The sequence below is a fragment of the Neopsephotus bourkii genome, unplaced genomic scaffold (genome assembly GCF_033783945.1).
Source record: "Neopsephotus bourkii isolate Nb327-2 ecotype Australia unplaced genomic scaffold, CSIRO-AGI_Nbou_v1 NB_107, whole genome shotgun sequence".
In the NCBI taxonomy this organism is placed as follows: domain Eukaryota; kingdom Metazoa; phylum Chordata; class Aves; order Psittaciformes; family Psittacidae; genus Neopsephotus; species Neopsephotus bourkii.
In genome coordinates, this window is record NW_026900624.1 from 5,945,153 (window position 1) to 5,967,916 (window position 22,764).

Consider the following 22,764-nt stretch of genomic DNA (forward strand, 5'->3'; position numbering starts at 1 on the left):
TGTATTTAACCTGGAAACTGCCTCTGTTTTAATTCCACTATACTGGCATGGATGTAAGAACACAACTGCACTGTGCCTGCTTTCAGAAGTGCATTATGTCACATACTGGGGACACTGGTTGTAGCAAGCTGTGCTCCAGAAGCCATCTGGGGCTATGCTTTCCACTCTACCCCACACTGTACGAGTCAGGAGAGTTCAGCAGGGCCAGGCCCACACCACTGACTGCATGTGTTCAGGCACAGAAGCAGTCATGAATTGGATAGGCAAAGCAGATGCAACAATATTTTTTTCATGGGCAAAATTCAGGCATAGTTTGAGTTTCTGGCTGAGACAGGAACACATTTCTGTTACAAAAGCTCAAAATTAATGGGATTACAGTGCTGACAAGCAATTTGCCATGTTGGGGTGTTAGAGTCGGTCTCCAGCATCTTACCATACACTAGTTAGGACAGCTAACCTGGAAAGGCACACAGCATTTCTTTCCAAATCATGCAGTAACATTTGTCATCACTGCACCAACTTATCATGTGTGGAATGTACTGATTCAAACACTGTTATGAAACTTGTTCATTCTTCATTGTTATTGTCCTTGGCTACTGTGCCCTGTAAAAGGAGTAACTATGATAGGATTGCATACACTATGCTATCCTGCCTTCTCGATCTGCTAACACATTACAGATCCATCAAGAAGTGGTTTTAAACTGAAGAAGTAGTTCAGTCTATCAGAAACTTGATCTGAAATATTCCTGGTTTTAATTATTTCACTTGACTAAATTACTCAGAACAGTCTATGTACACCGAATGCTTACTAAGGCAAACTGTCTTAATCCCACTAGAAATAACTGAGGCAATTTTTCCTGCCAGAAGACCTGTCCTAGAAGCAGTCCCTGTGACACACAAGAAGTCTTCCCATCTATGCAGGTTGCCTGACTTGTGGCAGAACAACCAGAGGGTTGTTGCTCCTCCCACTGGGAATCTTGCTGGCACCTATGAGCCTTTGCTCATTCAGTTTTTGTCTCTCCATACTCATCTAGTGTCAAATGAGAGAGTCTATTGTGCAAATTGAGCCTATGTAGTATCTGTAATTGTGTCTTATTATTACTCATTCTTTTAATGGTGTGCAATTGGTTTTCCAAGGCACGCGATAATAGTTCTGTGTATGACTGAGCAGATGACTCTTAAAAAGCAGACTAATGAACACCCAGCAGCCTATACTCGTTCTCATTGCTTTCTTCTAAATACTCATTCGCTAGTGATTGTGTTTCCCTACAATTAAAATGATTTGAACTTAGATCTAATCAGTCCAAAGAAAAGCCCTTGAAGTGTATGCATCTCAGTGACAATTTCGTAAGCACATTCTCCCACTTGAACAGCTTTAATGATTTGCCAGTAAAACTACAAATAGTTGTACTTTGCCCCATTTACAACAAATTAAACTTTATTGTTACAGGTTTGGATAAGAGAAATGTTTAATTTTTCCTATCATTACTGAATTATCTAGTTTTTCTATGCAGATCTATTAAAAGTTCAGCCATATCACAGTGACCATGGCACTAAACACTTTAATTTTATTATACATAAAACATAAAATCATTTACCAGATCAGTGTTCTCATATGACAACAGGTCTATTTAAAAAGCTGTTTGCAATTTTCAAAGATTACTTGGGACAATGTAGGAAAGCAGGTCTCTAGGAAGTAGTGGTAATCCTTCATCTGTCCTATTTTTACTCAGAAATGCAGACAGAAGAAGGGGAGAGGTGTGTGTCTGTGGTGGTGTGTGGTTTCTCCTTTAGAGAAAGGAGAAATTTGTAAATTAGTTTGTTCATCAGTTTGATCCTAAAATTAGATTTCTGTCCCAAAGTTCTTTCCACTGCAGTTAAATACCGCTTATGAAGGAAATAAAGGATCAAAAATTGCAGTCTAGAGAATCGGATGGAAACAGTTTCTGTATTTTTGGTATTAGGTACTTACTTTTCTTACACCAGTAAGAAAAATAACTCAGTGGTATAAAGGGAGCTTTTCAGTCTTGGACTGTTAGCATAATAAAACATTTTACTCTCCAATCTAAATCAGAATTACTTTGGCTAGTAATCCCTGAAGTCAACAGCAGCTCTTGGAATCTGGAGTTCTCCACCATCTCCATCAGTTAGCTGAACGACGGTCACCTACTGTAAATATATCTGCTTTACATAATTTGTCTACAGAAATATGTTAACTATTTATTGAAATCATAAGGACTGTAGAGGTAGCCACAGACAACACTGGACACATTTTAAACTGATGGCATCCTAAAAAACAGGCTATGTATGGGGTCAGGATGCTCTGTAAGTGTGGGGGGAACAAATACTGTCAAGGTGTCCTTCGGTCAAATTTTATTTATGAGAATGTGTTATAAAATCTTACTTTAAGGAGTGAAAATGCTGCAGGCAGAGGAGCTTCCCTGGAATTAAGAATTCTGTATGTACACAGCAAAGTTGCTATGGTCTTTTATTTGGAATGGATCAGAGAGGATGATCCTTATCATTCTTCTTCAAAGATCATTCAGGTCAGTCGAAAGATTCCCTTCAGCTTCAGGGGCTTTTGTATAAAAGGAAGAGACAAATGCCTAGGGCTAATAATGACCAATGAAACAGAGGCCTGTTTCGAGTGAGGAATGTGTATATATACATTGAATTAATTTGCTTACGGGAGATACATCATCTATATTTTTCCAGTAAGCAGAAACCATAACATACTTCTGAGTATTTCCCCTCTGACTTTGTTTATTTCCTCATATCTTAACAAACACAAGAAACTGAAACATGGAGCTATTTATTTTCTGTTTTGTGATGAAAAAAAATACATTGCTTTGATGCCCAAAAATTACACTAAACATTCATTTATTTGTGAGAGTTTCATTATATTATTACATATGCCTTGCTTTGGTGCATAGGAAGTATACAGCTTAACATGCTAATTTTATTACCAATTTTTAAAAGGTATGGAGCTTTACTCTATAATAGACAGGAGGTACAAGCCTGAGATTTCCATGTATTGTTGAGTACAGATGAGATTGGAATTTAAGCAATATGCCTTATCCTTGTAACAGGTTACTTTCAGTGAGAGGTACTTGTTTAATTAGAATCAAATATAATTTTACAATCAAATAATAAGTAAAAAAAGGAGTATTTTTTAATATGTGCAATAGCCTGCTAGCCTCTTGCTATTTCTGATTCTGTTTTGCATTTCCTCCTGCAGCCATAGCTGGATGGCGTTTTTTAAATACCTAGGCTAAACTTTTCAGAAACGATAAGCAATTCTGGGTGCCTATTCAGGGTTATCCTATTGGGGCCTGAAAGCGAGTATTTAACACTTTCTGACAACCTGACTCCTTCAAGTTAGTTAATACTGAGGTGAAATTACTAATACTTACCAAACTTCTTCCATCCAAAGACATTATATATTCATTCCAATGAACTCTGCTATCCATTTTGTTCCACATCTTTAGTCACTCTAGTTTTCTGGACAAGGAGCAATGGTTAAGATCTGCCTGAACATTTACAAAAGTTTTAAATTTCACTAGGCAGCCGAGCACTTTTACACACTACTTATTTATACAGACAACTACATCAGGCTCACTTAAATTGCTCCACCTTATGTCTAATCAACATAATAGCTTGTTATTTGTCTTAAACTATAAACCAAATATTTAAACAAAACAAAACAAAACAAAACAAAATGCTATGGGGTTTTACAAACAAGTATATGACATAATAGTTTGCGGTAATGATTTAGGTTGGAGCGGCTCACTTATCTGGGAATTTAAACACTCTCTCAGAACCAGTACTCAGAGACAAAGATGTGAACATTGACGATGTTACGATGAGATACCACTCCACCCATGACATAGTTCATCTCCAGCTTCAGGATGGCATGGAAAGGTCCGACAATGGGCTTTACCTGGCGAACTACACCTGTTGGGATAGAAATAGGTTGCTGAGATTAATAGGAGAATCAGATGGGTTTGGATGAGCTACACTCCCTTTCATTTTCAATATACGTGATGGAAAGTTGGATCCACAAAGAGCTTGCAAGAAAGCTTGCAAAATAAGAATAAAATAGAACTTTAAAATCAAAATACCTTAAAGAAGATCTGGAAAGAACACTAAAATGCTGCTAATGCAGAAAACTTACATATTCTGAAATTAGTAATGGGGATTTTTTTACATTTTATTCAGAGACATAAATTCTGTAAGCAGTCTGCTTCTAAGTAGGGCATAAGAAGACTCCCTAGGTAAAGCAGCGCACACATTGCCCTGAGAACTACCTAAGCACGCTCCCCCAAGACTGTGTTGAAAACCACATTTCACTTGGAACAGTAGAAATTAGTTGTTATGCAGCAGTAAAACCAACATTTTCCCTATAAACATCAGATAACACTCATCTGTGAATCGTTAGTTTGGACAATCCCATCAGGGGAGTTAAATGAGGAAAGTGAGACTACCACGGCATCTGTTCCTGTGTCATTCCTCACATGGATGGTGGCCATTCCTTCACCAACTTCAGGGCTTGATAATGGGGAAGGAATTGGCAAGGAAGAAGTGAGCTATGTCTTTTTGGGCTTTAGTCTTTTTGTTTGCTTTACACAGAGGAGCCCCAGTGCTGCGATGCAGCAGGATGAGGACAGTTGTGGGCTGAGAGTGGTGAGGTCCTCAGAGGGATAGCAGGGCAGGGCTTCTCCAGACCAGGCTTGTCCCACCACTCCAGCCAGGCAGCAGGGCAGGACAAGAGGCAGACAGGTTCATCCAAGGGCTCACATCACTGGCCAACTTCATAGTGATGACACTGGGCCAAAGTCAAACTGCAGAGGCAATGTGTGGGTCAGAGACCAGAACAAGAGGACATACGCCTGCGATGGAGCTGGAGACCAGCCCTCTTCCAGCACTGCTCAGGCAGAGACTGAAGCTGAAATGGGGCTTCTGGCCTCAGGGCATGGCGTGGGAGAGGACCTGGGGAAGGCCCATTTGGGCCATGAGGTCTTACTCATGCCTTGGCACAAGGTGGCTGAACAGAATACTGTTACAGTTTCAGACCTATGCAAAAGAAAGTCTGCAGGAGCTTTGCCATTGACTCCAAAGGATCAAGATCAGATCATAAACATGTTCTAACTTCATGGTCATTTTCTAGGTCCAGTGTCACAGAGCAGGGAGCCACCAAACATCTCTCATCTGAAAGGTCGTATCCAAAAGGTCAAAATCTGCTAACCTGAGGTCAGCCAGCAAGCAGAGGCAGTCTGGTGGAACCCCCTTCCTCAGGCACCTCCTTCTGACAACTGATTTATCTGACAGGGTGTTTGATTCAGAAAGAAATACACAGTTCAAGAAAGGATTATTTAAGATGTATTCCTTCTGCATGCTTCACAAACAGGCAGCACACCAGTGCCTTCCCAGAGTCCCAGATGAACTCCTACAGCAGTCCCCTACGAACACATTGGCTTGAGATCTGATGGGAGAGATAAACGTTTGCTTATGCAGGCTGTCAGCACCTTCTTCCAAGGCAATGATGACGTTACAGTTTTTTCCTAAATACTAACTAATATTTTCAGCATGCAGTAAAATTGCAAACTTTTCACCACATTGGCTTTGCTTGCCATATTTGAGGAATACATTTTCAAGCATTCTTCCCCCTACAATTTATATGTACGTACATACATATATATATATGTATTTATTTATTTTATTGTAGTTTTCTTGGCTACTCTCTTGCACCTTATAAAAATGGTTTGGCTTGGCAGATGATATGTTGAAAAAGAAAAGCCTTGCTAAAATTGCCCTCCCTTTAGGGTAGCATTTAAAGCATTTTGCTAACAGCACATCGCATTATTGCAGGCGCTGCTTTAACTGACAACCACGGAAACACACAGCATTGGAATCACTCAATACTGGCAAGCTGTTTAACCCAGCCTGTTAGAGCTCATGCAGTGATCACCAAGCCTCAGATGGCAAAGATTGCTGTTTCCATTTATCAATCTTTTTATAGTGCTCTACACTTTCTTGCTCTACTCCAGTGGAAACTACTCCAGCCTAGAAGTATGATTGCAAATCTTGGGTTTTTTTTTACATGATGCCATTCTACTCAAGATAGTTTATGCCATAGTATGGCATCTATCTACACATTATTGACACAGCATTCAAAGCAGTTAGTAACTTTCTTATTCTTGTTTGGATGCATTCTGCCAATATAACATTTATTTTCAAGGTATAACAGGCAAACACTCTGTGATCCATGTGGCAGTACTTTTCCACACAGTTCTCTTGCTGCAGTTTTAAAATCTAGCCTAATAATCATCTGAGAAGTGAATGCTGCACATGTTAAGACACATACATCAAAGCAAGAAATCGAATGAATGCACAAAGAAACAATACTTTTATGATACTTATTTATCCAGTTTGCTGTGTCAGTGTCCTAGGTGGTGCTGAAATGACCATCAGTGCAAAAGAACTACTTTTCTTCCTCTCCTATTAAAGTTTGTGCTTATCTGTGTGCATCAGAATGCTGTCATTCTAAATGTGCAGAAGAGTAAAAAAAAAAAAAGAGTAAGAATAAAACCATGAAATGTTCTACTGGACAAAAGCATGTGGCAGGTTTTCAGTTCCTGGCAGATTTACTCATTGTGAGCTTTTTTTTTTCCCCATTTAATGAAAAGGGCTCAAATGGAAAACCTGAGCTTTTCCTCCACCAAACTCAAGGACAAATGAGGGTGGAAACCATGCAATAGCAAAACTGCCCTTAGCCTGAAACGTGGCTCCCCGTTTATCTAGTTCCCAGTGCTCCTGTTACAGTAGTCCTAGGATTTGTCTCAGAAGCGGCGTTAAAGACTTCCTGCTATAATGTGTCACTGCCTTTTGATGCTACCTGTGTCTAATCCTCTAATGTCTTGTGCCACTCATGTCAGGGATGAGGGAAAATGCAGCTAATCCAGACCCAGATAAAGCAGTACCTTGTGCCTACTTCCACAAACAGATGTCTTTAAAAAAAGCCTGAGACTCAAGCCTGGTACATATAATTCACATACATGGTTGAATGTATCAGTTGATATCTCAAGAGCATTTATCATAGGACACATTTGAAGATGCCAGGTGGAATAATTCTGGATGTTTTTAAGCAATGTGGATTTATCAGCTACTGCAACATTTTCCTAAACATGTTGTTCCACTATGCCTTTTGGCAGACTACTGCTGGGTCCAGATTTGCAGTCTGGCACCCTTCAACATTTATAGCTGAATAGCAAGTATAAAAGCATACTTTATAGTAATAGGAAGGTTACCATTTTTAAATGGACTAAACAGAATCACTGACTGCTTTTTGGTCTCTATTATACCAGTCTAAAGCCAAAGCAGCCGGATGGAGCCACTCAGATTTGACATGGGGATAACTGCAGGCTTGGACTTGGTCTTGGATCACTGTAGCATTACACACTGTCCTGTGAGTCAGTCTCTGTAAGAGGCCAGGAGAACAGTGGTGTTGCGAATTAAATGACCTTAAAATAGAGGACTCTCAAATACTACCATCAGCTAGTCGTCTCTGGGACCAGAGCTCCAGACTCTGCAGTATGTAAATGGGCTGAGTTTATTAAAGCAAGTTCACTCACATCCTTTTCCAATAAAATCAGATTTCAGCTAGGTTAGCATTTTGCACAAACACCACCCCCCCAAAACAAACGGGAATATTTAGCTATATTAAAATAGGGTAAATCACTGATAACTGAACAAGGAAATTCATACTGCTGCTGAATCTCATGTGCCAGGCACTACTGAGCTTCTCTGTTGTCTTGCCTACAGGCACACCTATGCAAGCAAGTGCTTTTACCCTCCACTCTCATGTGCTTCTGTTGCTGTTTATACTCTTCAGTTCATAATCTGTGAGCCAAACACAGACTCGACCTACAGAAAACCCTATGTGTCGCAGGCCAAGCAGACTACTTTCCATCAACTCCCCTTTGTTTGGTTTTGCTTTTTGTTAACCGAGGACAGATGTTATTACACGTCCCAAATCTGCTTGGGTATCTTCACGGTTTGCTGACCTCCTTTCAAAAAACAGTGATAAGACTTCTTTTTCTTCCACACTTTGCCCTTATTGTAAACAGGATCTACACCAATCCTTTCCATCTGCTGATCTGTGTAAGCAAACAGCCTTGGCTTGAGAGGCAGTAAGGTTTTTAGATGTCACAGTTACTTCTGCAGTGATAGTCAGACCATGGCCTGGAACTTTTAAAGCTCTGTGGTAAATACTCTGAGCTGCCCTCTTGCTCTGTTTCTTCTTCTTTCATGTTTCATACTTTGATTTTGTCTAAGGTAAAAGTATGTACCATATGAGGTGAAGACATTAACCTAAATAATATATAATACTCATTTACAAGTGAGAATAGTGACAACAGCCAACAGTCTGAGTTGCTGTCACTGGATTACTGAGGCTTTGCTTATCAAAGGAGATGGGATAAATGAGACATCAAGGCTAATATTGTTAATCTTCTTAAGCCTTTCAGCAGAATCATAAAACAGTTTAGGTTGGGAAAGACCCTTAAGATCATCAGCCTCAACCGCTAACCTGGCACTGCCAAGTCCACCACTAAACCATGTCCCTAAAAGCCAGACCTACACGTCTTTTAAATACCTCCAGGGATGGGGACTTAACCACTTCCCTGGGCCTCCTGTTCTAGTGCTTGATAGCCCTTCTTGGTGAAGAAATGTTTCCTAATATCCAATCTAAACCTCTCCTGGTGCAACTTGAGGCCATTTCCTCTTGTTCTATTGCTTGTTATTTGAGAGAAGAGGCTGACCCCATCTCACTGCAACCTCCTTTCAGGTAGTTGTAGAGAGTGATAAGGTCCCCCCTTGAGCCTCCTTTTCTCCAGACTGAGCAACACAAGTTCCCTCAGTTGTTCCTCGTAAGACCTGTTCTTGATATGTCACAGGTATTCCTTGGCTTGTCTGTACCTCTTTAAGATATCATTACATTTCTCTGCTTTGAAATATGTCAGACCCTCAGGCAATTCACCTCTGTGTCTGGTTCCTGCTTGTATTTTTGTATTAGGCAGTTGATTTGCTAAGAAGCTCTATTTTGAACTTAGGAGAAACACTACTGTTTTGTTACCATACCATACTAACCCATGGATGACAAGTCCCCGCATTATCATGTGTTAATATCTTGTTTCCAGAAATCCAGACTCCTAATTCTGACTTCTGTGGTAAGCTCAGTGCTCCGTACACTGAAGGAACACTTGCAAAGCTCTTTATATAGTTAAATAATAAACTCTTTAAATACTTAAAAAACCCCAAAACTTTTCTTATTTTCTTTTTTTTTTCTTTCTTTTTTTTTTCTTTCTTTTCAATGCTAACCACATAATTTGCAGGAATTACACTTGCAATGAATGTGGGTCATTGTGTTCCTTACACCTCTTGCTGAATACTTCATTTGCATTTTCTCTAGAAAAAGTTCCTCTAAACAGGGATGGCCACAGTTTGCCTGAAAGCAAAGAAGAACTAAAGAAGCTTATTTCCACACTGCCACTAGACAAGGCTGTTGGGGGTTAGTAGTGAGGATATGTGGTTTTATGTTTTCTGTTCCAGAAGTGAAGGTGACAGTATTTTCCACAGGGATTGATTCTTGAGTCTATAGTAAAGTATTTAAATCTGTATCATCGTAAGAACACAGTACAGACATGAACTGCATGCATTCCTCAAAAAGAGACCTTCAGATAACCTAAATTCTAAGGACACCCCAACAAAAATCTGAGAAGTATTAGGAGAGGAAGGAATCAGAGGCTTAAGAGAGGGTCAGCAAGGACTGCTGATTACTGTGGAGCTGTATCAGATGATTGCTGAAAGAGGTGATGTGCTGAAGTAAACCTCCTCTTGCCTTACCTGTATATGCAGGCATATGCCTTTGTGGATATATAAACAATCCAAACTGCTGCCAAATCAAAAGCTGTTTTTACAGGTAGCCCATGGGCTATGCTCAGGAAAATACAAAAAACACAGTTATCAAAAATGTGATCAATTCCCTCAACCACATTTCAAGCTTTGTGTTAAGTAGCAAGAACAAGAGATCTTTTTCTCTCACCCGCTTCCCATCTTTTCCCCTATACACACAATTACAGCTATATTGTTTTGTTCTGGTCATCAAAGGAGGGTAACAAAACCACTTTTTTTGTTTTTCTTTTTGCTTACAGCAAGCACACAGTCTCCTTTCTGTGATTCTTCTTTGGTGGCAAGTTAACAAAGAGATGTGGCTTTTTACTGGGAGTTGAATCCAAAAGTCTTGCCCCATTTTCGTTAGTGCAAGACTTCACATTTGCCATTACAGGCAAGTACTCATTTGGCAAGTTTTTCTAGGAACAAACAATTTATTTAGGAAAATCTGCTCTTCCCCCCCCTCCCCCTTTCTTCTTTACATTCTTTTATTGTATGAACTGTGATCCAATAAAAATGACCACAAATTGACTAAACTTAGGATGGATGGTGAGGAGTTATGAAGTGATGAAAAGAGCATAAGGTAGTGAAAAGAAGAACAATCCACTTTTCTGAATCATTAATCTATAGTTAACATATTAATCCAGTCTTAAATAGAACAAACCACATCTTTTTATTAATTCAGAGATCTCTTTTAAATGAAGCACTCTGTAAAAAATATCTAAAAGAATAAGAATGGGATATACATTTGAAATACCATAGGCAGACAAACAAGTCTGAGCATAGGTCATTGTTTGCTTTTCCTTCAAAGTAAGCACACACTGCTCTGGGGAGGGAACTTGTATTTGCATCCCTGTCATGCAATATTAAAATAAACTAATAGGGCAACTGAGAATCAGTCTTCATTCACTCTACTGCAAGTGGAACTACTGACCATATATATATAGAGAGAGAGAGTATTTTGCATTAGGTAGAATTAACAGCAACTCAGTATATGAAACATATGAACTATTGTGTGGAATATGACTGCATAAGAATGCTAATATCAGCTCCGCTGTACAATACAGTCATAGATTGCAACAGGTTTAAGGGCTGAGGAAAGCTAAAAAACATCCATCACAAAATGCACCCATTTAAAAAAAAAACAACACAGGAAGGCTTGTCAAGAGAATGTGCTATTACATGATGACAGATAGTGCTGCCTCTTTTCAGATGGAACTTATGGGATGAGCTGCTAGTGACAACTACAAGAGAGAGATTTCAATGACACAAAAAGACACCTTATAAATTTTCCTCTAGCTATTTTCCTAGTGCTTTAAAAGGGTACTTGGAACATGAAATTATTAATTTGGAAAAATCAAACCACCAGAGAATGTGGTGAGAGCTGTGGAGCTGGAGCCTAACTCAACTGAAACTTAGGTAATTTATTGTACTTTATATTAACTTCCACTTAATCTCAGCATATGTCCTAAAGTCCTACATTTGGCTGTTCCTAGATCTGTTTCCCCACAGAAACCACTTCAGTCCTTTTTACATCCTTGTCAGGGATGAACAGTCCTAGCTGCCACAATACAACAGTAACTGCACTTTTTTAAACAGTAGATCTTTGGGAATCACTAAAATAGCCTTTAAATAGTCTGCTAGTCTGTGTCAGGCCACAGGTACGTGTGATAATATACAAAGGAGGGACATTGGCTCTCCCCTAACGTTAGTGAACTTCTTTAATCCCATGTGGATGTTGAAGTAATGAAGCAGAGGTGATCACCTCAGCCTCCTGGAATCTGAAGCCAGTGCATGGCTATTAAAAGAAAAACAGCCCTGAACACCAGCTTGCTAGTGTAACATGTGGAGAACAAGTTTTTCTAGGGGAAAAGCATGTTTATGAGTTTCCCTTAAGCAATACAAGAAGACCAATCTCCTCATGTTAACGCAAGACCCTGGACTATAATTTCAAGTTTGCTTTTCTCCTCTAGGCCTCTTGCTTTATACTGCTGGCCAAGATTTTCAAAATTAAGAGTAAACATCTCAGATGCATCAGTGTTACTTAAGACCCTAGTTATAGTTTCAAAGAAGATGTGCAGGCAATTAGGAAATTTAGGACTAGAGAAATGATTGTTGCAATGGCTATTTTAAAAGGCAAAGTTGATAGGATCATTCCAGAAGTGAGCAAAAGAAAAAATCCATCCATGCTGGACGCTTCCTTGGATCAAACTATAGACAATGAGTTGCTGGTTAGACTTGAATACCAGACTATCTCAACCTAAAACATGTAAATACTTATCTATAGTGTGGAGCCAAAACTATATAACCAAATTGGGTTTTGGCTCTGTAGATAACTCAAAGTCATGTTAAGATTTGTAAGAAAAATGTTATTTCTCATTCAGTATTCATTACAAATATATGAAGTTCATCAATAAGGTTGACAAATAATTCACATCCTGATCACAGACAGAAAATACACATTTTAGGGTATTTTATCCAGGGTTGATTTGTGTTTTTTTTTCTCTGCAAAAAGCTTTGGGGCTTTGCATACATTAAAGTTTAATTAAATTCCTTTCCTAAAGGCTGCTCTTTGTTCCAAAAGGTTATGCCAAAGTAATGATTTTTGGTGCTTAAATTGCTCTGCCAACATGGTTACTAGAGTACTTACTGACCCAGGGGAGAAGGGAAGTGAATCAACTGTTGGGTAATTGCTTAATGTATCCTAGCTTTGAAAATATAATGCTTCAACCATTGCACATTATAGAGAATTTTTTACTGCCTTTGGTAGAGTGAAAGCTACGAAGTCCAGGCCTATCATGTTTTCAACATCACTGCAATCCAGAATCAAAATCGTGGAACTGTTGAGACAGGAAGCACCTCTGAAGACCAATCACTTGCTCAAAGCATAGTCACCTAGAGCATCTTGCTCTGGGCTGTGTTCTGTCTGGTTTTAAATATCTAAATGGATATTTATTAACTCCTCAGCTCTAGGCAGCCTGTTCCAGTGTTCAACCATCTTTAGAGTAAAGAAGTATTTTCATATGTTTAAATGGAATGTCCTGTATCTCAGTTTGTGCTCACTCACTTTTGTCCTTTCCATGCCACTGAGAAGAGTTTTTCTTCTTTATTTCCTACCATTACACTGATCAGATTCCCTCTGAGCCTCCACTCCTCCAGGCTGAACAGCCCCAACTCTCCCAGCCTCTACTCATATTATGGATGCTTCAGTGCCTTAATCACCTTCTAGACTCTCTCCACTATGTCCACTATTGTCTTGTACCAGGAAGTCCAGAAGTGGACACAGCACTCCAGTGGTGACCTCACCAGTGTTGAGTAGAGGGGAAGGATGACCTACTTCAGCCTGCTGCCAATGCTCTTCCTCACGCAGCCCATTGGCTGCTTTTGGTGCAAGGGCACATTATTAGCTCAGGATCAACTTAGTGTCCCCCAGGACCCTCAGGTCTTTCTCTGTAAAACTGTTTTCAGCTGGTAAGCCCCAGTGTGTATTAGTACACAGGGCTATTGGTCCCCTGGGTTAAGACTGTGCATTTCCCTTTGCTAAACTTCATGAGGTTCCTGTCAGCCCATACTCAGTCCCATCATCCAGGCCATTAATGAAGAAATTGACCCCAGTACTGAACCTTCAGATATACCATTGTGACTGTCTGCTAGCTGTGCTGCTGATCACAAACCTTTGAGTGTGGCAGCTCAGATGTTTTTCAGTCTACCTCACTGTCCACTTATCAAGTCTACATTTCCTCAGGTTGCCTATGAGAATATTAAGGGAGACAGTGTTGAAAACCTTAATGCCTCTATATCTTACTAAAGTCAAAACAAGCAACATTCGCTCTTCTCTCATCTGCTAATCCAGTAATCTTTTTGTAGAAGGCTGTTGGGTTGGTCAGGCACAATTTCCTCTTCATAAACCTTTGTTGACTACTCCCAGCCACCTTCTTGTCCTCAGTACATTTGGAAATATTCTCCAGGTGGATTTGCTCCATCACCTTCCCAGGGACTGAGGCGAGGCTGACGAGTCTGTAGTTCCTTAAATCTTCCTTCTTGAAGATTGCAGTGATATTTGCCTTCTTACAGTCCACAGGAACTTCTGATCACCACAGTCTTTCAAAAATAATTGAAAGTGGCCTCACAATGACACTGGTCAGCTCCCTCAGCATTTGGGGGGGCATCCTATCAGCTCTCATGGAATTGGGTATGTCCAGTTTTTTGTTTGCGGGTGCTCAGGCATTGGAACAGGCTGCCCAGGGCAGTGGTGGAATCACCATCCCTGGAGATGGTTAAAAGATCTGTAGATGTGGCATTTAGTGACATGGTTTAGTGGTGGACTTGGCAGTGATGGGATGAAGGCTGGACTTGCTGATCTAGGTCATCCTATGATTCTATGAAGTGTTCCCTAACCTGATCCTCCTCCACTGAGGGTTAGTATTTCTTGCTCCATACTCTCCTATTGCTATGAGGGCTCCAGGACTCATGAAGGCCAGTCTTATCAATGAAGAATGAGGTAAAGGTGGCATTCAATTCAGCTTTCTCTATGTCTTTAGTCACCAGGCTTCCTGCCGCATTCATAGGCACATTTTTCCTAGTCTTCCTCTTGCTGTTGATGTACTTGCAGAAGCCCTTCTTGTTGTGCTTCACAGAAGTGGGCTGTGCCTCTGTAAGCAGTCTCACAGGCATTATATTCCTTCAGTCCTCCTTAGTTCATGACTCTGCCTAAAGGCACAATCTAGCTGTCAAATGACAGGCATTTCCCAGACCACCAGGCGTCCACTGACTTCAGACAGTTACGTACACCTTAGATTCCTCCATCTCTCAAAAGCTAAGTAATCCTTTTCATTTTCTCTCTTTTTTTTTTTTTTTAATTTTCCTGAAAGCTACCTATATTTCTCTCAATTATTTGTGACAATAACAATGTAAGCTCCTGCTGTGTGGTGCTCTCATGGTTTCTGATACAATCAGTTTTTATTAGTAAGTGGCTGCTCTTTGGAAAATGAAATATTTCTTGGTAATCATCACTGCAGGCATCAAATCATATACAGAAAAATAGCTCTGAAGATATCATTAATCCTTGAACTGCCACAGCTGACAAATATAAACATGTTTACAGGATTCAGAAAACTCATTAATCAAAATACAAGTACTGAAATAGATTTACTCTTGCTTTGATGTATATTGCCCTCATAACATTGTGAGTTAGACCTTCATTCAAGTTTGATGGTGAACACTTCACAAAATAATAGATTTTGAGAATCAGTTTAGAGTTGGATGTTAACAAGGTTCCCATGCTGATGGAGAACTGCTTCATAGGAATGTGGCTGGCTATACATACCTTTGCTGAAGTATCTGGGGACAAGAGTTTCAAAAACATGTGCTTTTCAAACATGGATCTCCCAGATCTTGATTCAAATTCTTAAGAGAATGGCCTAATTTTCAGCTATTGAGAAACCAAGTGCTTATAAACTGCTTCAGAAGTCAGTCTGAACATAAAATCATATTTTCATAAGGTACATACACTCAGGGCTATTTCACTGTTGGTTTAAGCTGACCAAAAATAGTGGACCTGCTATATCCTCCACCCCTTCCCTTGGATTAACACCTGAAAGAAAAGAATAAAAAACGTAGCTTGCCACACAAGCACTAAGGCTGACAACAGGGAAAGGGTTGGAGCATTAGCTCAGAGATCAACAGGAGAGGGGTTTCCCTTTTGAGCACCCACAAAGCTCCAGATCACATAATACAATCCCAGTGTTCCCTATTAAGGAATACAAAGGCAACGGTGGTTTAGGTACTGTAATGGTGAGTGTCCCCCCAGTGGCATGAACAGGACTCCTAATGACTTAGGCCAGTTGGTGCAGTGCTGACCATGTTATCGCAGGAACAGACAAAAATGCCTGTGTCCCTGAAGCAATTCAGTAACCACTACTCAACAGTGCAGCTCAAAGCTGTATTGTTTCCTTCTCTGGGAAGTATAAAAGAGGATCAGGGGAAGGGCAAGACATCCCTCAAAAAAAAACAGTGTAGTGTAACAAGATGGGCCCAAGCCTCCAACCGTAAGCAACATCTATTGCTCATATCTCTCCACGGTCAGAGCATCTATTGATCACAGTAATCTTTTTTAAACCATGTAAAGACAAGGCACTCCTTTAAAGACTGTCCAAACAATTGTCTCTAAAACTCTCCAGGTACTCATAGTCTTTGAAGTTTCCACCTACTGTACAGATCTCAGTTTAAGTTAAACTAAAATGGAATCTGCTTCTCTTTTTGCCTTTAATTTTACCTCTGAAGGAAAAAAGACATTACAGTACAGGAACCGCATTTCAGCATGAAAAGGCATCTTTCTGCCTCATTCAAGAGATCAGAAATTTGGGATTCAATCTATTAGAAATGCTATCCTTCAAACACTCAATGAAGTTTAATTTCATTAACACTTGGGCTTCTCTAGAAAGTTTTGGTTGCTGAAATGCATCAAATAAAGAGGCAATAAAGAGGCCTCATGGTATTAATACATTTTTTGGCCAGAAACAAATGGTAAATATTTTCAAAGCTATTATCTGTCATGTTGGATCATATGGAGCCTTGCTATTATGAAAGAATTAAAAACAACCTTTGATTTTACTGAGGTTTGGCTAGTTTACAAATACTATGATCTTTATTAAGGATACCAAATAACTTCAGAGAGATGTGCTCTTATCTTGGTTTGGCAAACTTGAAGTGCTTTTAGATCTCTGGTTTGCCTGCCAGCCAAACCTCGCAATGGGTTTTAATGTTGACAGTGCTGTGAAATCACTCATGCCTAAAATGCAATAACTGTACTTAAAGTAGCCTCATTAAAAAATAGTTTCCACTATACATTTTTTAATCCTTCTTTTTCCACCTTTGAGAACGTGTCATGCTTTATGTAGCACACGAACCTCACATATTACAAAAACAGGTGGAAAAAACTTAAGGGCTGAATGTCCAAAAGAGGCAAAAATCCTGTATGTCAGCTTCCTGATTTTATCCCTGCTACCTTATTACAGGGGGGTTAGTGTCCACTGTGGTACATCATCACGTACATGCAATCTCTCCATTTAGCAAGAGTGGCTTTGTTTACCCTACCTGTCCTGCAACCACATTATTCTGTTTCAGCCAAGCTTGGATACTGTAGCATATCCATGACACCTGAGCAATTAATTATTGTCACCCTAAGCATTTCTTGGCAAAAAGCCACGCTGTGGCACACAGCACGATATGGCTCTGTGATTCAATTTACCATCGAAGAAAAGTACCTAATCCTGAGGATTTGACATGAAAGCCCTTCTGTAGCTGCTCAGTCATCACCTAGAGGCGACAGCTCTGCTGGTATTGTTAGCAGAACTTCTGATGAGGGAAGCTCTCTGAATCTTAATGCGTGTTAATCCCTGACCAAATTCTCAAAACAAGGCTAAAATAAGGGGTCACTTCACCACATTTGACCCCTTTAAAAATAAAAGTTTTTTAAGTAATCCATGCATCTGTGCATCATACTGGGAAAGATTTATGATATGCTTTGAGTCTTTTATCTTCTGTCTCCATTTTTATAGGGTGTGTAGGTGCTAGCGCAGGAATGAGATGCTTGCCATCTACACACGAACGTGGGAGCAGCAGCAGAAGCAGCTGAATCAGTCACACAAATATTTCACACTTGGAGATCCTCAGAAAAGTAGGTCTCTGACTACTCTAAACCAGTGCAAAGAACTTTAGAAAGCTGAATTCACACAGAACTCTGTCAGAGGAATTGCTGTAGGATGTTTCTCAGTGTACTGAATTCCAAATATGGCTTTATTGGCTCATTTATGTAATAACTCAGCCCAGTGTTTAAAATTAATACCAAAAAATGCATGCTATGTAATCTGAACCAAGGACCTTCTGCAGTCCCCTTAGCTGTTCCCTAACTCTGTCTATTTCATTCCCAAGCTGGCAGGTTTTATACTTCATGCCACGGTTCACAAAACTCCATCAGAGCTGCAGTGGGATTTATTTGTCTGCTTGCTTTATGGAAGCTGTAACCAAAGGTGGTCTGTATGAGTGTTTTTGTGATATATCTTTGTACCTGAGGGGTGAGATGAACACTGTTCAAGGAGAAGCGTTTGATTAACCAGATACTTGCAATGTGCTAGAGTGAAATTTGGCATTAGGAAGGTTGTTCCACTCAAGCATGAGACTCGTTCTCACCAGAAAAGCACCTTCAGCATTTCTCAGATATGAAATGGAAATTCACCTCCTGCTCAAGTTGCCTGTTTGCCTCCAGAAGAGCTCTCCAGCCTGACATTTTTTCTGGAGGGGAGGGAGGGTATTGAGAGATTTGACTACTGAACAGCGCACTCATCAGCATCCCAAAAGGGCAGGTTCAGGCAATAAATCTAGGATCCCGTTTACCAAATGGCTTCTGGGCACTCTCATCTCAAATGCATAGCTACTAATTTCAACAGGGCATCCTGGCATAGAGAAAAACTCACAAAATATTCTTTGCTGAGGGAGTCCTCTTGTGAAAGGGGCAAGCCTAGATGAAACCAGAACAAAGATACTGAAAGGGACTGTGTCTTTTTAGTGTAAGGCTGCAAGAGCCTGTCGAAAAACCTGCTGAATTATGTCCCTGCTCTCTGTGCTTACTGTGAATGACTGGACAGCATCAGTTTTGTATTGCCAGACACCATTGTCATTTCATGCTAATGACATTATAGTCATGACAAAAGTTGGCTATTGTTGCTTACTTTCTAGTAAGAGTACCCACAAGGGGAGATAATGTATGTGCTGAAATCCTCACTCATGAACAGCAGAGTTCTCCTGGACACCCTGACTGCCTACACCTAGTCTCCATTTCCCCACAGAGAAGCAATTGCAGGTGAACTGCTACCTTCAGCATTAGAGCTGTGCCAAGAAGCCCAAATCAGTCCAGGGATCTCATTATGCTAAACGCAGTAACAAATGCATGGTAAGAGCCAGCCAGCCCCTGGCCCAAAGATAAAGTCTAAAGCGAGAGAGGATAAGGGAAAAGCAGAGAGGAATGTGAAAGTACTTGCCCAGTGCTGCAGAGTGGGTCCGGGGACAAAGTTCAGAAACGAATCTTTTGCAATCCAGTGCCTTTGAATTTAATGTCAGATCATACAAATGTCAGACCACACAGATGTCAGACCACAGCATGGCAGACTGTGGAAAGACCTTGCCACACTGGGAATGGCCAAACTACGTACAAGACACAGAACTACTATCCTGTGTTAAGGAGAGGTTTCCTCAAAAGTCAAACCTCCAGTCTCCTTCTCCTGCCCCCAACCAATATGGATTACACAAACACACTTTCTTATGGTATCTGGTTTTGTTTACCTTATGATCAATTTTTAAATGTGTCTTCCCAGCCTCTGGAACATACTAAATGATCATGATACCATAATAAAAATTAGACTACTACTAAATCTACTGTTGTGCTATCAGTAGCTGGGACACTTTCAGTAGTAATTCAAGGGTAATATCATGAACTCTCATACTTGTGCATGTGGCTGGAAAGCCAGCACTGAGATAGCAGTGAAATCTTTGCCATAACGATGGAGAATAGCAGTACATATCTGTAAAATTATAAGCAACATTGATATCAGTGTATTCTAGCACCAGCACAACACCCCTGAGAAGCTCAATAGGTAAAAGTGAAATTTTGTAATTGTATTGACTCTGGATGTTTTTGATCAGAATAGTACAGTTCCTCTTAACAGGCAAGAGTATCTGCTTAAGTTAGTATTGAATGCAACATGAAAGATTTCAGCCTATCAAAACTGCTTTTTGCTGTATGACAAAATTTTGCAATCTTCCTGAAGTTTACCAGCCTGCAAGGTGGTATTACAGTCACCTAAGGAAATGAATGCATAGCTGAGGGGGGAAATGTTTTATAGTATCTGATAATACCTTAGGCGTTGATAGGACATTTTTGTACAGGTTGAAAATGCATTCTTCATTTTTCACTGACAGCTGGTTACAGGAGGAATGCATTGAGAAGTCTGTAAAAGCTTTTTTTAAAAAGTCCACAACTGGATAGGTCTGCACTTCTGTTTTCCTCCCACCCATGCTAATAAGTGATGTGCAGTTGTTAACAGTGTCCTTTGGATTCATCACCACCTTGGACTGTAACCGCACCAGGCAGCAATGACTCTACAGCACTTCTTGAACCAGGAAAGAAAGGGGTTTCACATCTCTTTTTAATACAATAACGCAGAAATATTGGAGACAATTTTTTACACAGCTATTTTTCTTCAGTTTGCAAGAAGTCTATGCACTGTAACTCCAGCAGGCTGGCTTTCATATCTTCTCTTCCACTGGAAGATACTTCCTGTAGGTCAGCATAGCTAGTTATGGAGCCTGTTCTTACTTCTTTTGGACCTCCATGTCTGATACAGCTGATCACTGATTCCCATTTGATATATTTTCTTTCCTTGATCTTGGAATACTGTCCTTACCTGTTTCTTCTCCACACTTGTGCCTGCTTTTCCTGCATCTCCTTTGGGAGACTGTGCTCTTTCTTTTTCTAACATTTCCTGGAGCAACTATTTCCTCTGCTTCTGGTGTCTTTTCTTTCCCTCCTCACAAACTGCTGCTACACACTCTCATCACTCCCTATGACCTCAGCTTCTGCCTTTCCATCAACAAATCACAAAACAGTCTGACAAGCCACTCTCCATCCAACCCTACACATTTCTCAGCTTCAGAACATCTTCTCCTTGATGTCTTAGTGTCAGCTTCAATAGATAATGGCTAAAACTGATGACCTGATTCTTCAGTCCACAGTTCTTTGTCAGTATTGAAGTCCTCAATTTTCTTCTGCAACTCCTTCTCTAACAGCTCCTCCCACTCTCTAAGCCTTTACCAAAAGGAATCTGTACCTTTTTGCTTTTTTTTCAGTGCTACAATTTTGAGAGCATCTTGTTCCTTTCCATTCACACACAGGTCCTTCTTAAGGTGTCATCTCTTGTGTTTGTGGCAACCTAGCAAAAACCTGTTTTACTGATGAAGGATCCTGCAAGGGCATCTTCATTGATCTGTCCTTTCTCCCCCTCTTTTCTCAGTGCTTCCTCTTTTCTTTGAATGCCTTCATCAGTTTCCTCTGCTCTGACATATAGTCAAGGTTTATTACACTCAGCCCTTTCAGTAACACTAGTAATTATTTTCCTGGGGTTTTTTTCATATGCTGTTATGCATTTCATCTCTCTCTGAGCTAGTCCATGTCTTTAAAGAAAATAAACCCACAGAACTCCTGTAGGGGTTTTCTACCTTTTCTCTTACAGAGAAAATTTGTCTTGTAGACGAAGGTATTTGGTGATCTAATTTCCATTAGCAGATTAAATAGCTTTGATACTCTGGTCATTTCTCCTGAATTATTACACAAAGTGAAACATGCTTATTATTCCTTTTACCCATGCATCTATGGTTTCAGGGTAAATGTATTCTTTCCTCTACAATATAGACAGAAAAAAATAATAATAATTAAAAATAGGTTATACAGATTTAAGAGGCATATGTCCATCAGTGGTCATCAAGCATGGTAGCCCAGGTGCACTTTCCCAGAAGCACATAACCTACTGATTGCAGCAAGTTGGAATATTACATTTGCAGAAAGATTCCTATGTACCTCTCTGTTACTGGCTCATATGTTGGACAATGGTTACTGAGCTAGTTGGGAATTTGTTCTGCTAGAGTCCCTATGTTATATCCCCACAGTTCTTATGTTTGTGTAACTTAATGGGATAACCGATGAAACTTTCTGATATTGTTTATGCCCTTTGTTTTATTCCACCCTTATGCAAGCCCTTCTCCTTTCTTCACAAGTGTTACTCATTTTATGAACTCTGGAGGACTAGGATCCCGTCTTATTTATTGTATTGAAAACAACTCAGCACTTTCATGGAAACACCTAACATTCTGATTATTAACAAGAAAAAAATGATATTCTGATGAGAGTAGCAGAACTGCTGCTGGCAGAATTATTTGTAATCCTGATTTCACACATACAACATGCTGCCCTGAACCTCTGCCCCTTCAGGTAAGTATCAGCTGGGGTTTTGTTTTGTTTTCCCTTTTCCAGTTCTGCTGCAGGCAGTTTACTTTGCAGCTTCCATCCATTAATCTCAAAGTAGCTTTACGTAGAGGAATTAATTAAGAATCTTACATACAAGAATTAATTAAGACAGTAGTAGGCATGTTTTATCATCTCCATGTTGCACATGGGGGAACTGAGGTGAAGAAAGAGTTGCTCAATTCTTTTGCAGAACTGGGAATGTACTTAGGTGTATATCATATCCTCTCAACCTGCTGTATAAGAATATCCTTTTTCTCCTAATGCTGTGAGGCAGATATCCATTTTACCAAGTAAAATACCATCGACATGCAGTCCTGTTATTCAAAATGGAAAAGCTTCCCTCAGGCGAATACCTTGGCCAGCCAAATTTCTAAACACATCCTTCTTTCTTATTTCAGACAGAAAGAAGCACACAGCACGAAAAGCAAACTACTCTAACTACTGTGGGATCTGATAACATTTATACTCTTCTAAAGAATCAACCCAATACCTGAAATCTGTAATCTTATCATCCCACTTTAACAGACTCTCCCTCTTTCTCAGCATTCACATGTATACTTCTGTTTGATAAAGAAAGAAATATAAACCTAATGACTGGTGATTTTTATCTACAGTTCATAAAACCTTTGCACAGCTCAGGCTGTAATGTCAAGCTTCTGAAATGCAACAGTGCCACCTTCAGATCATGCTAAGTATGACTTTTTCACAAACCAGTATGGAAGCAGCGCAGCAGTAAT

At 39.9% G+C, this 22,764-nt stretch overlaps 1 protein-coding gene across 2 annotated transcripts in view; it reads right to left on the minus strand.

The window, feature by feature from the left end:
* Positions 1 to 2,863: 2,863 nt before the first annotated feature.
* The window catches only part of FBLN1 (fibulin 1), an 81,239-nt gene continuing 61,338 nt past the window's right edge, over positions 2,864 to 22,764 (minus strand). For both annotated transcript variants that reach the window (XM_061358867.1, XM_061358879.1), the window contains exon 17: positions 2,864 to 3,954. In XM_061358867.1, coding sequence (XP_061214851.1) covers positions 3,815 to 3,954 — 140 coding nt within the window. In that variant the 3' untranslated portion in view covers positions 2,864 to 3,814. The remainder of the gene's footprint in view (positions 3,955 to 22,764) is intronic.